This window comes from Equus quagga, chromosome 6, assembly GCF_021613505.1.
Source record: "Equus quagga isolate Etosha38 chromosome 6, UCLA_HA_Equagga_1.0, whole genome shotgun sequence".
Taxonomy (NCBI): domain Eukaryota; kingdom Metazoa; phylum Chordata; class Mammalia; order Perissodactyla; family Equidae; genus Equus; species Equus quagga.
This window is the reverse complement of record NC_060272.1, coordinates 74,801,860-74,821,484: the sequence shown is the minus strand read 5'-3', so window position 1 is coordinate 74,821,484 and position 19,625 is coordinate 74,801,860. Positions and strand designations below refer to the sequence as shown.

General features: G+C 43.8%; 2 protein-coding genes across 2 annotated transcripts in view; one reads left to right on the top strand and one right to left on the bottom strand.

Moving 5' to 3' along the window:
• Positions 1 to 2,222, top strand: part of GTF3A (general transcription factor IIIA) — a 15,276-nt gene extending 13,054 nt beyond the window's left edge. Inside the window, exons 8-10 of the mRNA XM_046663868.1 lie at positions 335 to 564; positions 1,647 to 1,706; positions 1,956 to 2,222. Coding sequence (XP_046519824.1) covers positions 335 to 564; positions 1,647 to 1,706; positions 1,956 to 2,141 — 476 coding nt within the window. The 3' untranslated portion in view covers positions 2,142 to 2,222. The remainder of the gene's footprint in view (positions 1 to 334; positions 565 to 1,646; positions 1,707 to 1,955) is intronic.
• Positions 2,167 to 19,625, bottom strand: MTIF3 (mitochondrial translational initiation factor 3). The gene is given in 7 exon segments (XM_046664148.1): positions 2,167 to 2,308; positions 2,310 to 2,423; positions 3,697 to 3,854; positions 6,366 to 6,829; positions 10,773 to 10,840; positions 12,265 to 12,366; positions 16,357 to 19,625. Coding segments are annotated over 4 exon segments (792 nt in total). The 5' UTR covers position 6,829; positions 10,773 to 10,840; positions 12,265 to 12,366; positions 16,357 to 19,625; the 3' UTR covers positions 2,167 to 2,251.

Genomic DNA, 19,625 nt, shown 5'->3' with positions numbered 1-19,625 from the left:
CTCAGTCGGTGCTGGTGTTCTGAGGGACAGTCTGGGAAAAGTGCCTGTGGACTGGACCACAAGGAGCGAGGCGGGTCTGTTTAATTCTCTCTCCTTGTCCACAGCCACCTGCTCCTTAGCAATGGAACAGTGACTTTATGTAATATAAGAACTTGTGAAAATTGAGACCAACTGTCAAGCAATAAAAACTGGAGTTAGTTTGCTCTGAAATTTCTGATTTATGATAATCACAAGGTTTTTGGCACCAAATACATTACTTATACACTCAATATTAATTTTTTCTATATGGTAATACCTGGAGAGAGTGGCTAAATTTGTTTTTCTACTCCACCAGAGGAGATAAGATGTGAAGTATGCCAGAAAACATTTAAACGCAAAGATTATCTGAAGCAACATATGAAAACTCATGCCCCAGAGAGGGATGTGTGTCGATGTCCAAGAGAAGGCTGTGATAGAACCTACACAACTGTGTTTAATCTCCAGAGCCATATTCTCTCTTTTCATGAGGAAAGGCGCCAGTTTACATGTGAACATGCTGGCTGTGGCAAGACGTTTGCAATGAAGGTGAGCACTCACCCTCACAGGTGCCGTCCTTTAGGTCTGTGGCTTTCCAGCTGGGTGTCTAGGAGCCCTGGATTCCAGGATGGTGGCCCAGGGCCTGCACATGGGGAAGGCTGGGGGAGCATGGCTCTAGACCGGTCGTCCACTCTGCTTTAGCAGGAGTGGTTCTTAGCTCAAGCCTGCAAAACCACCAGATTGACCTATGCCAGTGGTTCTCAAAGCGTGGCCCTGCACCAGGAGCATCAGCATCACCTAGGAACTTGCTAGAGAGCATATCCGCAGGCCCCACTCTAGACCTGCTGAGTCAGACACTATGGGGGTGGGGCCCAGTAATTTGTTTTAACAAACCCTCCAGGTGATTCTTCTATAGGCTAATTTGAGAACCAGTGGCCTGTGGTACCACATGCTTTTTATTAGAGTCTGCTGATATTTTGGATGTCCTTTTAGACTGCCATCATTAAGGACTGAGAAGGGAAGGGGGCAGCAAGGACACGAGGGACCATACAACTCCGGGGATTTGGTCTAGATCTTGGTGTGATTCGAATTGGTAAGAACATGACGCTAAGTGGAGGGACCCGTGCAGTTTCGCAGACTCTCGCTCGAGTTGGTGCTCCTACAAGCGCTTACCATGGATTATAATAAAGGCTGAGGAGAGAGATGCTGGCTCAGCAGAGGTCCAAACCGTTGGAAAATAACTTCAGCATTATCATCAAGCACAGCAAGACTTTGTCAGAGTTTCCACTGGTTTTGGGGAATGCTGTTGATAACATTCAGTTAAAAGAACCTCCTTTAGCTTGGAATAGTTATGCAGAACTCGCTCCCCATGCCCCCTTTCTTATGCCAGAACTAAGAAGCCGTGGGTAGTTGAGACTGGATGAATTCCTAAGCTGGGTCCTGGGAGAGGTGGGGATCGAGGTCCACGATTTGAGGAATTCTACTCTGGTGGGGGAATCTTTTTAGGTAGAGGTCAGATCCCTCAACAGAACATAACAGAAGTCTGACAGTTTAAGTAACTCACGGAGTTTCATTTTAATAGACACCAAATGGCAATGTCTTTATAACTTTTTGTCTTTCCTTCATTGTAGCAAAGTCTCACTAGGCATGCCGTTGTGCATGACCCTGACAAGAAGAAAATGAAGCTCAAAGTAAGTTGAGACAACTTAGGCTTTCTGTTAACTTAAAAACATAGATTGCTTAAGCCAGATGCAGTCTACTTAGTATATTTTCAACTGCGTATTACTGTGTGCGTCTGCGCTACTGCTGACAGTGACCGTATGCACTTCACTTCCTCATGAAGGGATGCTGGGGACCTGTCAGGGCGTACACCTATTGGAAAGTCAGTTCACACAGGTTTGATTTTGAATTCTAACCATCTGTTTTCCTTGTTTCCAAAGGTAAAACCTTCTCGTGAAAAGCGGAGTTTGGCCTCTCGTCTCAGTGGATATATCCCTCCTAAAAAGAAACAAGAACAAGGCGTCTCTCTGCCGACCAACGGAGAGTCACTGCGCTGCCCTCCAGACCAGGCGCCCCTGACCGCCGCAGTGCTCGCCCTCAGCCAGAGAGCAGCTTGCTTTGTTTAAAAGGACTACACATCAGCCAGCTCAGTTATTTTTTCTTGGCAGCACATTTTTCTTTATTAAAATTACTGCTGCAGAACAGAACATCTAATTCTCTATTCTATTTTCTCTGTTCAGAGTGTCTCCTTTCTGGGTCCCTTGAGTTTCTCTATATGCATCCTCTTCCTTTTTGCTCAAATGACGAAGCACGCACATTACAGCTTTTCCTCCTTTAACAGACTGTGGCCTGGATGAGAAGGTAGCTATTCCAGGCATAGTCTGGAGTATGTGATTAAATATCTCCTCCTAAAAAAGAGAAAAGAGCCAAAGATTAATTTAAAACCAATGTCTTTGAACAGGGCCTTTAAGGAGGCAAGTAAGGTTAAATGAAGTCATAAGGCTGGGGCCCTAATTTAATATGACTAGTGTCCTAATAAGAAGAGGGCGAGACACCAGGGATGTGTACCCACAGAGAAAAGGCCCCAGGAGGGAACAGGGAGAAGGCGGCCATCTGCCACCAGAGAAATCAAACCTGGGACACTTAAATCTTCAACTTCCAGCCTTCAGACTGTGAGACAATAAATTTCTGTTGCTCAAGCCAAAAAAAACCCCCAAAAAACAAAAAACCAATGTCTTTGACTCTTTCTGGTGTTAATGCTCTAATATCCATACAACAATCATTCTTGAATTGCTGCTACTTAAGTGATTAGCTTATCAAATCATACGTATGTGGTTAAGCTGATTGAAACCTATACAATAATCAGGCAGTTACACAAATTCCATGTAACTAAACTAACGCAGTAAAGGCGTGGTAGTTTTAAATCTCCACTCTCATGGCACTGAGGGGCTATGTTTGGGCCCAGACTACCCCCTCAAAAAAGTACTACAAAGCAGTGGGTTTGGGCCCTGGCAGAGTACTTCTCCTCATCCCCAAAATTTGTTAGCCCAGTGCAGTTCCCACCACTCACTCACACAGAATCACCTGGGGCGATGGGAAAACTGCAGACACCTGGTTCTAGAGACGCTGGGTCGGCTGCGCTGAGACCTAGGCCTACGTGATTCGAACGTGGAACCAGGCTTGAAGCCACTTACACTAAAGCTGCCTTTCAGTTGCTGGTAAGTTATTGAAGTCTAAATGCATAATACATGTTCCATAAACTTATCCTGGGATTATAAACTAATACACACTTTCCAGAAGACAACTTGACTAACACACACACACAGTGCTCCTCAGAGGCATTTAAGAAAACGAAACAAACTTTAAAAAATGAATCTATACAGTTTATAGTTTTCCTATTTAAATGTTAGATATTCTACAATTTGTAAAATAGAATGGTATATAGCCCTTAAATTATGAAGTAGAATATTTCACATGGCAAAATATTTATGCTACAATGGAAAAAGCAATGTAGATACAGTAAGCTTGCCTTTTGAAAACAAACTGGAAGGCTACCAGCACCACTGGGTGGAATTACCAGATGCTTTTCTTTGCCTTTACATTTTCCAGATTTTCTACAATTATATTTTTAGGTCAGAAAACAAAAAACACAAGCAGTTACTCATACCTGCTTTTACTTACTATTTTATTTTCTGGCTCTTCTGCATTCTTCCCTTTCTTTATAGTAATTTGAACTTTGTATTTTTTCTCAATCCATTGCTGAATCTGTTTACTCTTTGTGTCCAAATCATGTTGTCCAATGTTTGAAGAAAACGTTAGTTCCTTTGTCAGGGTCGGTCCTAGTTTGAAACAGTTAGACTTGGTGCCAGGACTATTTACTATCCACTGAACTTGATCACCCACACTTCATAAAATCTTAGCTTGCCACCGACGCCCTAATGGTCTTTTCATCTGATTTTAGTTTCACAGACGAGTAAACACTTTTTTAAACAGGAGAGACAGACATAAAGGTACCAATTTTTTACCTGACAAGTCTTTAAACATGAAATGCTTCCACTTAATGTTACTGTCATTTGAGGAAAGAACAACAAAAGAATAGTCCTTTATAAAAGGAGCAGATTTAGCTTTCTGATAAACTTAATTGTCCCTATTTTTCTTTCGGACGTGCATCAGCATCTGGGAAGTGCTCTTCATCTGACTCCTTTTGCGGTGCCCTCCTAGCTACAGTGGGGTCATCAGACTGTGGCAGACAAGGGGGAGCTCGCCAGGTCCTGCATTCACTCACTCTGCCTCTGGAAAGCCTGACTGTCAGGCAGTTATCTTAAAGGGAAGGGACAGACTACTCATTAAAGGCACTGGGACAATTGAGAGTTTTCATATGTGGGAAACCCATAGAAAAGTCTCCCAAGACAGACCAACTGACTAAACGTGAAAAAATACAACTTTAAAACAGAGGAAAAAGGATATGTTTGTGACCTCAGGCTAGGGGAATGATTTTCTTAAGAAAAAGTTGATAATTTCCTATATCAAAAACACTACTAGGTAATTAAAAAAAAAAGGGCCAAAAAGTGAGAAATCTAACTGGGATAAGGTTTTGCATCATACAGAACAGAGAACTCTATAAATGAGGAAGAAAAGCCATGAAAGTAGAGAAAAAGGGCATATGGATAGGCCACTCAAGGGAGAGGAAACTCAAACGGTGACAGGAAATACCAGTTAGAACAGTAAGATATGGTTTCTTACCCATTGGCATGACAAAGATCACAGTCTGACAGTACCAAGTGTGGGTGAGCACACAGGGAAAGAAATTTTACATGCTACTGACATTCGCCCGATAGAATCTGGAGAACCCACAAGGAGACACTGACAGATATGCTCACTGTTCATAATCATGACAAACTGGAAACAAGCCTAATGTCCATGGAAATGGACTAACAAAACTATGGCATATTCCTATGATGAAATGTCATTTAGTAATTATAATAGCTATAGCTATTATATAAACACAGTTCTTGAAAACAACAGTGTGCCATTTATGATTTTCATGCATACAAAATCATCCTAAATACTGTTTATGAATATTTCTCTATGTAACTGGAGTTTAACACATGGACTGGATTGATACCCTGCGTGCATCAGAGTGAGCAGGGCAGGGAGGATGGAGCAGGAGAAGGGGGCACAGGGAACTTCAACTTTTCTGTAATGTTTTGTTTTATTTAAAAAGTCTGAAATATGACAATAACACTTGTTCATTTTGGATGGTGGGTAACAGGTGTTTACTATTATATTTTCTGGAGGCTTTTTAATTTCCAAAATAAATGTAATTTTTCTAAAAAAAGAGTTCTTTTATTAACAACTCCTTGCTTCCTTACAGCTCCTACTAGTTGGTCCTACTTCTGTATCAGAACAAAATAATACCTTTAACACGTGAGCCCTTCAACTCTCTGAACACGGCAATGTGGCTTCTCCAGGCTGTTCAACGTTTTTTTCTGTGACGTAGTTTGATGTCCTTATCACCCTAGTTGGCCTCTTCTGAATATTTTTTGTTTTCCAGTCAACATCCTCATTGTTAAATTCAGTGTTACAAAACTGAGACACAGATAATGTGTGATTTTCTCAAGACACACAACCTCATTGTGACAGCTCTGGGACCAGTCTTCTGGCCCCTGTCCCATTGCATTTTCCTTAAAACACTTTCATAATGATCAGCTCTTATTAGGAATCATGAAAAACAAACATCTACACTTAATATCCAATTCATGGCTATAGTTTAAATGACAAGTCCTTTGTAAGCTGCTTGGCAAAACATGTAAATGAGTGTTACTACGAATACTGTAACAAATACTTGGGCACGGAGATGCTCTATGAATCACTTCAGAGTTTAGAAAGTGCTTCCACGTAATTAACCAAACACCTCCACTGTAACACCTCCACTGTAAAGATGAAAAAAATTGAGGAGGATAAATGAGTGGCCCAGGACAGGAACAAGAACTTGAATCCCTCTCTTCCGAGCCTCACTTCATTACACCCGTCAGTTACTCTGCCTGCCCTGGCCCGAGGAGACAAAGCTAAGGACAAGGGGAGAAGAGTTCCCATCATTTTGATGGTGTTTACCTTCTTATTCCCTCATTTAACAAAGGTTTAAAGGAAGAGATGATGGACACAGGGTATCAAGGAAAAAAGAAAAAAGGAATGGAAATAAGTGAGAGATGAAAAAAAGACACTGGAAACAGAAATGAAACCATGAATTTTCCATTTTTTCACTTCTCCACTGTCCCCAGGCACCTTGGCAAATGCCGGATTTAGCTGTGGACGTGCAGTCCTAAGGGAACAAACAGCAAAATACCCACCAGGCGTAGGTCTAGCCTTTCCGCTCTCTCTCAGCCGCAGCCGTTCTTCGTGGATCTGGATTCCCGTCATGAGCTGGTACTGCGGAGGATCTGCGCCAGGGTTCCTTCTGACGAGCCTCAGGTCTCGCTCGTCCATGAGTCGAATCACGTTTGCTCGGTGCATGTTCCCCAAATCATTGCCCTTCTCGTCAAGTACATGAATAATTCGCTCATTAATTTTCCTCCCAATATTACTAAAAGCTGTTTCGTTCTTTTTTTTCTTTTTTCTTTCATCCTGGGTGTCTTCAACAGTACTAAAAGCTTTTGCACGAATTAGGTAGGACAGTCTTGGGGCAGAAGCAATAAGGGACAATGGTGCAGGTACTATCTTTTGCATGATGTATTTACCAAAACATCTTCTAGTGTAATTCTTTTCAGTCTTTATGATTTGTAATGTTAACCTCTTTAGGAAAACAGCAGCCATCCTAAAAAGTAGGGAGAAAAGTTGATTAAACTCATTTATTCCTGTGGTTTGATATAGTGGTACATGGAGTGTATGTGTGAGGCTGTGGGTACTACGTCATCTGTGAATGTTACGGATCCATGCATAGGAAATTTATACCAATAACACAGACTATCAAGTGACCACAGTCACACTAACTCATGGTAACACCGTTCCCAGTACAAGTTATTGTTAGAATAAACCATATTTGCATGGTGCTTTCATTTTCCAATTTTTTCTTCGCCCAATATTATCTTATTTGACTCTATTTCCCACAGATCTTGTAGTGCCAGCTTCAAAAGTAAGCATCAGGGGCTGGCCCTGTGGCTAAGTGGTTGTTTGCGTACTCTGCTTTGGCAGCATGGGGTTTTGCTGGTTCGGATCCTGGGCACGGACACAGCACCGCTCATCAGGCCATGCTGAGGCGGCATCCCACAGGCAACAACTAGAAGGACCCACAACTAAAATATACAACTGTGTACTGGAGGGATTTGGGGAGAAAAAGCAGGGAAAAAAAAAGTAAGTAACATCCTGAGGGTTTATGTAGGACAATGCAGTATATAAAATCCTTGGTGATTTATAAACACCAATTCATAAACTTTTAACATAATTAACTGCTAACAATTTATCAATCTATCGATGGAGCACTATTACGGGAAAGGGGACTCTGCATGAAGGAAGCTGACCCACTGGAAGAACCAGCTGAGACTCAGGAAGGAGATGCCCTGACAGTACTCAGAGTACTGACCTCAGACCGTGTAGACCACTCACAAGGTAAGGAAGGCGTCACCACCAAATGTTAACTGAGCGTTAGGCACACACCACGATGCTGGTTTTACTTCATGGTTAGAATGCTGCACTGTAAGTGGCATTTTGATGTTTTAGTCGCTTCTCTACCATAACGAGTGTCTCTCTCCTTCCGTTCACACGTTAGGTAAAGCTTAGAAATGCAGGCTGAAGGAGGGACAAGAGGACGCAGTCATCTCATCTAGGGTTTGCTGAGAAACACCGGCAAATGAAGAACTCAGAGAGGTGAGCCTTGTCAAAGATGAAAGAGGGTAGGATGAGGTGCCTTAAGTAGCACTCCCCAAACAACGGTCCCGGGGCCACCTGCAGGAGAATCACCTGGGGTGTTTGTTAAAACTGGAAATTCCCTACTGTCCCTAGCTTTGATCCCATCCAGCTGTACAACCCACTGATCCCGCCCCTGTCACCACCCCTCATGCCCTTGTTGATGATTGATGTGAAGGGAAAAAAGGCACAGTAAATTGAATAGAAAGTGATAGAATGTGTGTCTTCTCACATCCCCCCTTACCCAGCTTGCTAATACCCACATTTATTGCTCTGGCTCCAACCTCTCCTGTGAATCCCAAACTTGTAGAGTTAACCGCCTACCCAGCCTCTCCTCTGAGATATCTGACAGTCCCCGAAGGTTAACACGTCCAAACTGAATTCTCGACCTCCCACCCTACACTTCCTCCTCCCTCAGTCTTCCCTGTCACATAGAATGACAACACGTCCTTCCAGTTGCTCAGACCAAAAATAAGCAAAGTTATCCTTGACTCTTCTCTTAGCAGTTCCTCAGCAGATCCTATTGTTCAACCTCTAAAAACATCCAGGATCCACCCACTTCTCATCTTCCCCCCTGCTATCGCCCTGCTCCAGAAACACCATCCTCCCTTCTGGATGACGGTACTGGCCTCCGGACTGCCCTCCCTGCTCCCGCCCGTGCCCCCTGTCATTTATTACCACCTGGCACACCGTGAGCCTTTTTAAATGTGTAAGGGAGGTCACGTCCCTCCACTGCTGACAACCCCCACTGGCTCCCATCTCACTCAGGGTAGAAGGCAAGCCCAGACAAGGGCCTCCAGGGCCCTCTGTGACCCAGCCCCACCCACCTCCGCCCACAGCATCTTCCCAGTTTTCTCCAGCTCACTCTGTTCCAACCTCACTGGGCTCCTTGCTGCTCCTTGTAAACACAGAAAACACCCTTCCCCAGGGTCCTTGCACCCACAAGTTCCCTTCCCTCACACAGCTGTATGGTTCACTCACTGCAGGTCTCTGCTCAGATGGGACCGCTGGGCGAGGCCTTCCTTGTGCACTCGAACAGCACACCCCATCACCTTCAAACCCATTAACCTGCCTTTTAAAGAAAACCCCAGCCTGACATATTACATGTTTGTTTACACATATCTTCACAATCTCTCCTCACAAGAACATAAGCTTCAGGAGAAAATGCAACTGTCCGTTTTGTTCACTGCTGGGTTCCAAACACTTGGGCTGAGAGCCTGGCTCAGTATGTACGCAGTGAATGAATGCACGAGCCAAAGGAAACAGCTAGGAAGGACGTCGGTGTCCGCTGGCATTTAACCTCTGGGTCTTCAGATGCGGCATTCCCCACCAAGACACACAAATGCGGAAAGCCACGTTCTTCACATTTCTAGCTGATATTTCAAATGCCCACTGACCTCAGTGAGATCTACGGCCAGATGTTTCATCCAGAGTGAATGAGATGAGTTACTTTCTAGTCATTCACTGGCTGGGGACTCCAGCTGCAGATGCTGTAAAGGCTCTAAGCCTGGAGCGAACTGGATTTTAAATAGCTGAGATACTTACTGTTTAATAAAAAACAGTCAGATATGTGTTGGTGGAGAAAGTCCCCAAACCAAAAAGAGCAGTAAAGTCTGAAGAGACCAAAGAAGCCTTCTTCCCATTTATCACTGGAAAATAGCAGCACCAAGTCTCAAATTTCCCTCTGAGTTAGGGCGAAACAAACAGTTACGGACGACAGCTAACGTGGCCCGTGCAACGAATTATCAACACATTAACATGGAAAATACCATTCAAAAGCTAGGATTTTTTTTTAAAAGTAAGCAAACAAACTAGGCATAGAAAAAAATGAAAAGAAATTTATGAAAACTCTGGTTATCTGAGGTTGAAGACAAGTGATTTCTTTTCCTATTCTTCCTACTTATTATTTCTCAAGTTTTTCATAAGGAGGAAGTATTTTTTATAATAATAAAAAACTGTATTTATTTACAAAATAAAGACTATTTCAGAAAAATGATGTGGAGTTTTTTCAAAGCTTTAAAAACACTTTCCAAGAAGAAGAAAAGGTAAAGGGTAGAAAAATACTATAACTATGTTTTTTAAAAAAGTTATTTACCATTATGCAAATTTTAAAAAGCTTTACACTTTCTTGACTTATACAGAAACTAAGCTTCAACAGAAGCTAAATTTTGGCTTTAGATGAACAAAGTAGAAGATATATATGTTTCTTCAAAATAAGCATTCCACAGATAAAAATATAAACCCAAAGTTAAGAAAAATCCTGTGGCTATTAAATTTGAATTGCAAATACCAACATAAATTCAAGTAATTAAAAAATTTTTATTAGGAAAATTCTCAAATATGTACAGAAAGACTAGTGTAAGAAAGCCCTAAGCGCCCATCACTCAGCTTCCTCATTAACATCACATGGCCAAACCTGTTTCGTGTTGATGCCCCCCGCCTCCCAACCATCCATGAACTATTTCAACATAAATCTGATCTTATCAGTAAAGACTTTTGTATGTCATCTCTAAGAGGGGAGATCTCTTTTATCTTTTTAATAACCACAGTAACATTATCCCAACTAATAATCACTCCTTTCTAGCATCAAACATCCAGTTGGAAGATTTTCCTGTAGTGTAATTTTGTTTGCTGATGTTTCATTTATCATTTGGTAGCATGAAGACACTCCCACTGGCCAAACGTGTGATAAGTTAAACAGTAAGGGATAATGACTGAAATTCATTTCAACACTCTGAATATGCAAAAATCTATAAAAAGGAAAGATCATTTGCTACAACTGGATGTGACTATTACCCCGACTCTTTACTGTGAAAATGAGTAATTAAAGAAAAAGAATAAAGCATTTACCCTACCTTTTTAAGAAGACATGTAATCGTCCCGAGTTGATGAAGAAAAGCTCTTCTTTAGAGGAGAATGCCAGCTAATAAATGGAGAAGAAAAGTAAAAGCAATTTATAAACCACCATTTTGCCACCGCAAATCAAATCATGGATTCAGGCAAGGATGGATGCAAATATCATGAGGTAAAAAGCTGAAGATGAACCAAGGTACTCATGTGGTGCCAAAGGGTGACCCAAAGATCACTTCCAAATTGAAACAAGAAAAACACACTCTGGGCGTCACCCTCGTAAGCAGAGGTGAGACCCAGCATCTCAGCAGGACAAGCTGACACCGCAGCGCGCCGCCTCCTGTGCTGTGGCAGGTGTCCGGTGCCTTCTGTGAAGCAGTCCTGCCTAAAAGGTTTAACCTGAACCTGCTCCACCTCCAGACTTAGCTTCCGGTGTCAAGGAACACAAGCACCAGACTTAGAGAGGAACAAATCAGATGACACCAACAGGAAACAATCTGACAAATACAGACTGCGGGACGTGACAAGCGGCTTGGCGTCTTAAAAAAACTCAGTGCCACTGGGAATAAAAAGACAGGGGAGGGAGGCTATTCTTGAATAAAAGACTAACGAGACAGAATTATAAAATGCAGTATGTTTGAAAAAAGCAACTAAAAAGACATGTTGAGATAAAGGAGGAAATGTAAATATGGATTAGATTCTTGGTGGATTAGATACTATCAGAGAAGTGTGGTTAATTTTCTTAGGTGTGAAAATGGCATTCTTAGGAAAGGAATGCTGAAGTATCTAGGGCAGAGTGTCATGACATCCGCCACTTACTTTGAAACGGTTTGGCAGAAAATAGAAATGCAGTTACGGCAAGATTTGCTGAATCCAGGTATATGGGTGGTTAGTTATTAGTCTTTCAACTTCTCTGTATGTTTAAATTTTTTTAATAATTAAAAAGTTTTTTTAAAAAAGACTCCACAGCCTACAGGAAGGAAAAAGTTCAATGGCCATGCCAGTATTATTCCAGTCTGTATAAGTTATATACTTCGCCATAATTTAATAAATTGGCATTGTGCTTTATATATCTTTAAAAAATATCCTCTTCATTAGTTTCAAGCCTATGTCTAAGGAACTTTACAAATTTAAAATTCTGATTTTTTTGTAATGCAAATCACCTTTATTTCTCCATCTAGTTTTCATCAAACCAAAGTCTAAAAGTGTCACACCACCATAAATGGTGGTGGTTTCGGTTTGAAGCAGAACTTGCACAATTTTTTGCTAACAGTTAGAAGTTAACACGTCTCTTTTAGAGTAGTGGTTCTTAGAAACCGGAGGCCTAGCAACGTCATCTGGGGATGCTTTTTCAAAACATAAGGTGTTTCCTTGCCCCTCTCCTGTTAAGAACCACTGTATCAGGACCCCCAGAAAAAGATGACATGAGAAAGTGAGTAAGAAAACATTATACTATAAGTGGGGTCAAGCAGTTTAAGCTAGGATATCTGGGATTACCTTTAGCCTTTCGAGGTTGATGCAGAACAGGAAGCCATGTTCTCTGATGAAATGTCTTTGATACTTCAGTCAAATAAATAATAGGCTGGATGAACCAGGAGTCTAAATTAAAATAAAAATGCTCATGTTCTTATCACACATTTAATCACTCATACTCCCACGACTATCCTTTCTGAGACGTCCAAAAATATTTTAAAAGCCAATTAAGTCAGTTACTTAAAATGCATAATTTTATAGTATGAGATATTCATTTCTGATTCCATGATTACTCAGACCTTTTTGAAATCATGCTGTGCTGCATGAGTCTGCATCTATTAGCAGTTTCAAACTCAGCAGCTGACTCCACATTCTGGAAAGAAACACGTAATTTCTGTGTTGTTGTTCCTTATTTCCTTGAGATTGGGTCACTGAAAAATCCCGTTATCTTCCAAGGACTGGAGGCTGAACTGACAAATGTCCCAAAGCCCCTTGACGACTCTGTGCTCTATTTTCTCTCTTTTAGCAACTCCTGCTACTTTCAGTCTCATCTCTCTTCTTGGACCTCTTCAGTATCATCACTTACTTTCCTAGGACAATGTACGAAAAAATATCAATCGCATTATTCCAATGCACACAACACAGAGGAATTTTAATGTTTGACCCACGCATTCCATAAGGAATTGAAATGATTTAAATTTTAAGCCATAAAGTGGGAAATCATGAAGTAAATATGTGGCTACTTCCACATGTTGTGTATTTCAGGTGAGCTTAGAGATGTGTTCTCTACATTTTCACATTAGTCTTTGGTTCTCTAAAATGAACAATATTCTTTGAGGACAATTTTCCCCAACTATTATGAGAATGTTTAAACATACAGAAAAGATGAAAGACTGTAGAGTGGACACCCCAATACCCATTCACCCAGATTCTACATGTTGCTCTCCCTGCTTTATCTATCCATCCATTTACTCCTCTTTCCATCCATTTTATTTATGTTTTGATACACTTCAAAGTAAGCTGCAGATATTGGGAAACTTCATCCTCAAAAACTTCAGCATGAATATCATTAACCAGAGTTCAATATTTGTTTACAATTCTTGTCGTTTTCTTTTGAGGAAAAATTTACATACAAGGAAATGTACAAATCTTAAGCATATCATTTGATTCATTAGTTTTGACAAGTACAAACATCTCTGTAAATAAAACTCCTATCAACCTGCAGAATATTACCGTCACCCCAGAAAGTTCCCTCATGCCTCTTCCAAGTCAATCCCCATGCCCATCCAGAAGCAGGGACTGTTCTGATTTTTCTTCATCTGGGTCTATTCCATGATTTCATACAAATGGAATCCAACAGTATGTACTCCCTGTTGTAAGGCCTCTCAGCATGTTTTTGAGATTCATCCATGTTGTTGCACGTATCATTAGTTTGCTCCTTTTTATTTCTGAGAATTGTCCCAGTATATGACTATACCATAATTTTTATTTTTATTTTTTATTTCATTTTTTGAGGAAGATTAGTCCTGAGCTAACATTCACTGCCAATCCTCCTCTTTTTGCTGAGGAAGACTGGCCCTGAGCTAACATCCGTGCCCATCTTCCTCTACTTTATATGTGGGACGCCTGCCACAGCGTGGCTTGATAAGTGGTGTGTAGGTCCGTGCTGGGGAGCCAAACCTGCAAACTCAGGGCCGCCGAAGCGGAGTGCGCAGATTTGACCACTACACCACTAGGGTGGCCCCATATACTGCAATTTTTATATCCAGTGTCCAGTTGATGAACACTTACGCTATTCCTAGTTTTTGGCTATTACAAATAAAGCTGCTGTGAACATTACTGTACAAAAAAGACCAAACGATTATTCTCCAAAGGACAGCTGCATTCCCTTTCTAATATAGTATTCTGCATTACCTCTTCACAGGTAGCCCTTATGATACATTATTCCACATTACCTCTTTAGGAGGTACTGATAAGGTATTTGTAAGGCAACTTCCTGGAACATGATTTAAATGTGTGGTTATGAGAGGGCCCTATCTTGTACGAAAGTAAACTGCTTGCATGCATTTTGAAATTACATAGACTGAAAAGATGAAAATAACTTCTCTTACGTGAAAGTGTTCACGTACTGCCTGTCTTTCCTATACATCTGATATTCACAAGCTCTTATCGATACCGATTCTTTCCAGGGAGGCTGGATCAAAGTTACATAGATCCTAGTGAAATAAATACTTGTGAAATTAATTTTGCCAATGCCTAGGACTTTAAGAATCCTCTCTGACACCTTCCAAAGGAGCTTCACAAAGTCCTTGCTTCTGCCTGCAGACCTGCAAACTGCCCCACCTGCCCGATTGCAGCTGGAGTTGTGCAGCCTTGATCCCAGGGGACTGCATCATGACACTCTCCCTTGGCTCTGGCTTTGCTCTTCCAGGACCAGCACAAAGTACTCTCTATACTGAGGCTCGCTCTTTAAGAGAGAAAACACTGATTTGTAACACTAGAAAAAGCCAAGATATATCTTTGGCCAATTTCTTAACCACACTTCTTTAGCCATAAAATTTTTCATTTATTTTACTTTTTCAGTTATTTATTGAAATAACTATCCAGAAAACATTTTTTAAAAAGCTTTTACATCCAGAGCTAGACTCAATATTAAAAGTTGGACTTATTTTTGTACGTTAATCTTCTAAACGGTCATCTGCTCTTCCAGAACGCCCTATCTCAGCGGCCAGCATGATGGTCCATCCCGAGCCACAAGTCGTCTTTTCTGCTTCTGCCCTCCCTCACTCTCACAGCCAATCCAACACCAAGTCTCATCAATTTTACTTCCTAATACCACTCCACTCCATCCACCTCTCTCCACACCCACTGCCACCGCCCTAGGATAAGACATTTTCATCTCGTTTGCATTCCCATTAGTCTCCTTCCTAGGCTCCTACACCGCACTTGAACCCTGTAATCAATTCCCGCCTCTGCACTGCGGTCACCACCCCCAGTGCTCTCCCCACCTTAAATTGCCCTGCGACGACCAACATCTTCCATGAGGCCAAAAGGCCGTTCCCACCTCTCCAGCCTCGTTATATACCAAACTTCCTTCCCTGCCGAAGCCACAACGCCTTTCAGATTCTGGAAATGCTCTTCCCCTTGGTTTAGGAAACACCAGATGCTTGCCTGCTGCTATCATTCTTCTAATTACCTCCCTAGCTAAGCCACACCTCCCTCCTCCCTGTCTCCCGCCCCCATCTGATTGTTGAGCTCAACATTAAATGCTTCCACAGTAGGGTTTCTTTCCTTTATGGCACTTACTACAATTACAATTTTGTGATTACCTTATGACCGTCTCTCTTCTTCACTAGATGGTAATTTCTATGAAGCAGGGAATGAATCTCATTTATCCTTTATTGTATTGTGCCTGGCACAATAAACAGTAGTTCATTTTCCAGAACCCTCTCCACTCTATCTACTTACTTAGACTGAGGCCTCTCGTGACATGGACTTGGAACTGCGGCTTTTCAGGGAGAAAACTTCTCAGGAGTCTTATACATACATGAAGCCTACTAAATGACAAATGGGGGAAAAGGAAAAATCCCACAATCCCTTAGCGACCTTCCCCAACAAAGCTTCCTCCGGGGGCTGCAAGGAGCAAGGCAACAGTCCCGTCTGCCCTTCCCGCTCCGGGGCAGAAACCAGGACCAAGCGGCCAGGAGCGCTCCGAGAATGCACACCCGGTCACGTGCACCGGCGGCGGCCACGCCCACCCCGGAAGGGGACCTGCGGCGCGCCTCGGCTGGAGAAGGGCCCCAGCGACGTAAGGCGTGCGTGCGTACGTGCGCCGGGATGGCGAGGCGGAAGGGCCAGGGGACTGAAGGAGCGGCTCCGGGCTACCGGGACAGCGGCTTGCGCCCGAAGTCAGCTTTAGCGCCTGGCTGAGTCCCCGACCCGCGGCAGGGCCTGCGGGGCCTCTCTGCGTCCCGCCCAACGGGATGGGTGGCAGTGACCTTCCAGGGACACGGCCGAGGGCAATGTCGCTTCCTCCACAGGCACGTCCCCAAGACTACGTCCTCACGCCGCAGGTTCCCCCGCTGCGTGCTCAGCGCCCCTCGCCCGTAGCTTTACCTGTACCGGCCGGCGATGAGCAAAATCTGGCAGAAGGAGCCGGTAAACGGGCTCCGCCGTGAGACCCCTTCGCTTTCCGTAGTGGGCGGGGCTTCGCCCGGCGTCTTTTAAAGGAAAGGTGACGTGGGAGGAGCGCCTTTCCAGCTGGCGGGATAAATACCTCCGACAGAAAGTGCGGGGGGCGCGCAAGTTCCTGCTGCTTAGAGGGGCGTCGCGGACTCCGTGCCGCGCTTGCGACCGTCAGCGGCTCTTCTCGTTACGTTACGTTGACGCCAGCCTCCGTGCTTCTACGTGCCCACTGGGGCTTACAGAGGCTTGTTTCGTAAACGTCTTTTGTTTAGTAAAATGCAGTTTTAATTTCATGTTTAATAAACTGTTTCATAAGCGTCTTATAATTATTGTGCGTCGGGGAGCCCTGCCCCCTGTTTGCAGGTGAGCAGACGGAGCCGGGCGCTAAGAGGTTGCCCCGGCGGCGTCGGTGACTGCGCTCGGTGACCGCGCGGGGCCGCCGGGACAGACGGAGGGGGCCGGCGGGTAAGATTCGAGCGGAGTTGTGCTTGGGGGGCTGGGAACCGCTCATCCGTTGTCCGTGGGGTTGCGGGGGTCGCGCAGACCCGCTGGGGCAGGGCCGACGCCCCGTTGTGGTCCGTGGTCCGGGGCCCTCAGGTGCCAGCCTCCTGCCGCGCTCGCCTCCTCTCCGGTGGGAGGGTCCTCGGTGGCGGAGTGGGGATCTGCAGTCGTGACAGCGAAGCCGCCCGAGTGGAGAAGACTTGCGTTTATCCCATGGGAGGAAATACGTTTATACACTGGAGTCCAGCGGAACACACTGCTTTGTCTATTCTCATTAAATAACTGCTCGAATCAGGTGTTACCTTCCTTATTACAGATGAGGAAACTAGTTCAGCCTGAAGTAGCTGCTTGGGAGCAAGGACCGAGGCTCCGTTTCCTCATCACGTCCACGGCGTCTGGCACGGAGGCGCTGATGTTGGCTGAAATAGTGAAGTGAACCCAGACGCAGCTCGTGTGTGTGACCCGAAGTCCGAGGTTAGCGTTTGCATGTTGATCCTTTCCAAGCTAAACAAGAACTAGAGATTCGTTTTATTCTTCCTCGATACCACGATGCAAGTTTGTGTAGCGTAGATGTGGGGACAGAGTGACCAGCACGGTACCTTGGCAAATGGTAGGTGCGCAGCATTTCTAAGTGCGCCGTTTATAGCGTTTACCTACGGGCCTGCCAGGCTCTGTGGTAAGGGCTTTACTAATAGGAGTCATTGAATCCTCAGGACACCCTTGTTACCCCATTTCACGGAGGAAGGAACTGAAGCATAAAGAAGTTAAGTAATTTGCCCAAGGACACACAACTAGTAGAGAATCAAGAATAAAAAGACCCAGGCAGCCTGGTGCCAGAGTTGGTGCTCTGAATGCCGGATGTTCCTTCTGCTGCTGAATAAAGAAGAGCGAAGCCAAGTTCCAAGTCCGGGAGGATACTGAGCGTAATGTGTAAAATTGATGGAAGACTTGAATAGCTAAACGAAAGACTTGAAATTTGGTAAGATGAGGATGTGAATTAAATTCACACCCAGTGATCGTGCGTAGCCCAAGCTCCTGCCAGCATCCAGTTTGTAGCCCCTCTTTGAAGCCCCATCTCTAAGTGTCCAGAGTAGATGCTTTGGGAGATTTTCTAGACTGCCGTTGTCAGATGTCTCAACAAGAAGGAGATGCTTTAGTATTCCTGGAAGGAGAGGAACAGAAAAGGGGTGGGCGTTAGAGACCTGCCCTCAGACAGAAGCTGTTTTTTTCATCTGCTCCCTTGAACTCTGCTTTGCCCTCCAGCTCAGTGGGACACGGCAGCTTTTAAAGAGCCTGCCTTGGGCTCAGCTCTGTCCCGGCAGACTTTGCAGACTCTTGAATAAAGACGGTAAAGCAGGCAACTGGCCCTCCTAGGACCCTTCCCTATATTTATGGCCTCTACTTGTGGAGGCATCCTTCTTGGTTTAGGGAGGTCATGTTACTGTGCCGTAAACTATCTGGTTCAGTATGTGCATAGAGGAGGACTCTCGGAGGTCTATAGAGCTTTCCCAATTATTATTGTTTCTACCCATAATTTACAAAAAAAAAGAACCGAAAAATACCAAAGTGTAACTCAGTAAGATTCAAATCCTGGGGGCTCTAAAACGTCTACCTTTTCTTCCACGATGAGATTCCATGGTTGGTCCCTGAATGACACATTTTCTCACACAACGCCTATTGTGGTGTTTTGCTCTGATGAAGGATTAAAGGAGATATTTTGTCCCTGTCCTTGCCTGTCATCTTTCAGAGTCACCTCTCTCTCCGCTGGCATGGAGGGAACCTTCCGAACAAGGAGACTCGTAAGAGGCAGTTACTTAGCCCGAGGTCGTTGAGGTTCAATATATCTGTTCCACAAAGTAATTATCCTATGAGTGATTCCATTAAGAAGTTACTAACACTAGGCTGTGACTTTATGATGCCACAATGACAGCAACAATTACTTTAAGAAGCTAATGTTAAACTAATCAAAATCCTAGGTTTATTTTGAAGTTAAGTAGCTGTGGCAAAGCCTGGGTGGGTTCAGATATTCAGCATATTCTCCAACAAATAGTTGTGAATGGATCATAGGTAGTTAATCTACATCTTCCTCCATTAGGTTGTAAGTTCTTATCAGGGCAGTTTTGCTAAAATGGGGGAGCCGAAGAAGTCTTATGTGTCAGATCTATGCAGTGCAAACTAAATCTGGCTGAGAGCAGCTGTCTTGAATGGCAGCAACCTCTCATCACAGAGCCAGTTTGAATAGCTGAGAGGGTCCATGCTCTCCTGAGTTTTTGTTGACAGACTTGTCAAAAAGGACACGGAAAGCAAGGTGCGCAGGCAGCTCTGGCTGAGCATGAGGTCGCTCAGGACAAACCTCCTGGAGATGCTCTCAGTCCAATCCTGTGTCTGTTAGCATCACATCAGAAAGCTGGTGGCCTCACCGAGTGTCTGCCATTTATCCTCAGGCAGAACTGTGATTAATCCATTCCAAACACGTAAACATCCAGAAACAAAAACAAAAACAAAAAACTCCAGGAGAGGAGATTTAGCCCTCCCTCAGGAGCTCCTGTCAGTGTTTTAAAGGACTTAGGGGTCTTTTCCTTTAAGTAACCAAAATCCCTCGTGTGGCTACTTCTGCCAGTTCCCCAGAGGAGCTGGAGAACATCGGGTGACCACATCTGTGTTAAACCCTTTATGTGCTCTCAAACTATTATTTGATT